This window comes from Sinocyclocheilus anshuiensis, unplaced genomic scaffold (assembly GCF_001515605.1).
Source record: "Sinocyclocheilus anshuiensis isolate Anshui unplaced genomic scaffold, SAMN03320099.WGS_v1.1 scaffold419, whole genome shotgun sequence".
Classification (NCBI taxonomy): Eukaryota; Metazoa; Chordata; class Actinopteri; order Cypriniformes; family Cyprinidae; genus Sinocyclocheilus; species Sinocyclocheilus anshuiensis.
The window spans coordinates 373555-375265 of NW_015548228.1; the positions used below are offsets into that span (position 1 = coordinate 373555).

Consider the following 1711-nt stretch of genomic DNA (forward strand, 5'->3'; position numbering starts at 1 on the left):
GGGGGTGGGGGTGGTTGATATCATAGTACAGTGATTAACTAGGAAAATGAAAAATTGTTTAGACTCTCACCTGGTAGTCCAGTCATCCAAAGTCCAACGGCCACAATTCTGTGCAAACTGCTCAACCAACTGGTGATCCACTGCTAATGCTTCTGGAAAGACACTGCTAGCTAAACACACAGCAGATTAAGCAGATTAGATGCACATTTTTAAATGTGACAGCTTCAGACTGAGACTCTAAGATATCTAAAGAACAAGGACTGAAAGACCACTCACATGCTATTTCCTCCGTCCCATCGAATGTGCACAGAGGACCATCTATCGTTTTGAGCTCCAAGGATATCTTCACCCCCACTGGTGGCTTGTAGACAAAAGATACAAATGTCTTGGGGGCCAAGGGAATGTGGAGAGAAAATATCCTACAAAGGGGCAGAAAGAAGGTGTTTGGTTGAAGTTTTTTGTACTCCAGTGAAAAAAAAGCTCCAGTACCTTGCACAGACTTCAGAAAGTCCAGATGGAATCATGCCCTCCACCATCAGAGAGCTGCCTCCGATCCAAGCGTCCTCTGAGCAGCCACGGGTTCTCAGCCAGCCGCCATTGTTCAAGTCCTCAGAGAGGTACAGAGGCTGGATCTCCTGAGCATGCAGATTAAACCAGCTTCTCTTCATCTCAACCTACATCATACAAAAAACTAAGAAATTACCAGGGATGCATCAATATTTGAAAATGGCCAATAAGTAAATTCAATACTAGTTTGTCTAAATAAATGAAAAATAAAACACTAAAAACTAAAATTGATTGTCTTAAATGCTACAAGTGAATTTAGGCATTATGAATTACAATATGAGAATGGATATTCATTTAGACATTTTCTAAATATTACATTTAATATTACATTTCTAAAGTTTTAAACTTTATGGGTGGATGAAGGAAACAGTAATCTAAATGTAAAAATAGGCATGAACAATTAAATATCCAATGTAGAATGATACAGATACATTAAAAATATCTATAACTGTAGCTGGATCTGTAACTATAACTGTAGCACTCATGTTTTCATGAATATTCAACAAATCAAAATAAGCCATAACTTGGGACTGCTTGCTTATGAGGGTCAAGGCCAAAAAACAATGTAAAAATACTTCACATCTTAAGAAACCATGAAAACATTTTATTTTATTGGGCGTTTTGTAGCTACTTAAAGGGTTAGTTCACCCAAAAATGAAAATAAGCCCATAAATTACTCACCCTCTACGCCGACCTCCATACGTCATCCACCCGGAGCTGCTTGTTTACAATAGTGAGCGCAAGCTAGATTAAAGTGATTATTACGTTTTGAATATGGATATTTTTCTTACAAAAACGCATCGATTCGCTACAGGAGGCCTTTGTTCACCACCGGAGCCGTGTGAGGCCAACCCTCTACATTGCGAGTAAATCACTCGCATATGCGACTACATTTAACGTACCGTAAACTCTAGTGTGAATGGCGCACGACTTGCTGTCGCTTTGTTTCACAGAGAGAGGGAGAGAGAGAATTGACGCTCTACCTATGCGCGCTACATGTAAACGATATTCTTTGTTGTATTTTGCTGTCAAATTAACGGAGTTCCTTTGGAATTCTTCAGCCTTGAGAACTACCGCTTTCTCCGGTAGTGGGCGGAACTAATGCGCAAACGGCAATCTCATTGGCTGGCGCTCACCTATTATC

The 1711-nt window shown here is 40.0% G+C and overlaps 1 protein-coding gene across 1 annotated transcript in view; it reads right to left on the reverse strand.

The window, feature by feature from the left end:
- Positions 1 to 1711, reverse strand: part of engase (endo-beta-N-acetylglucosaminidase) — a 9578-nt gene that overhangs the window by 3047 nt on the left and 4820 nt on the right. The window contains exons 10-12 of the mRNA XM_016441561.1: positions 490 to 674; positions 277 to 419; positions 71 to 170 (exon numbers count right to left, since the gene is read on the reverse strand). Coding sequence (XP_016297047.1) covers positions 71 to 170; positions 277 to 419; positions 490 to 674 — 428 coding nt within the window. The remainder of the gene's footprint in view (positions 1 to 70; positions 171 to 276; positions 420 to 489; positions 675 to 1711) is intronic.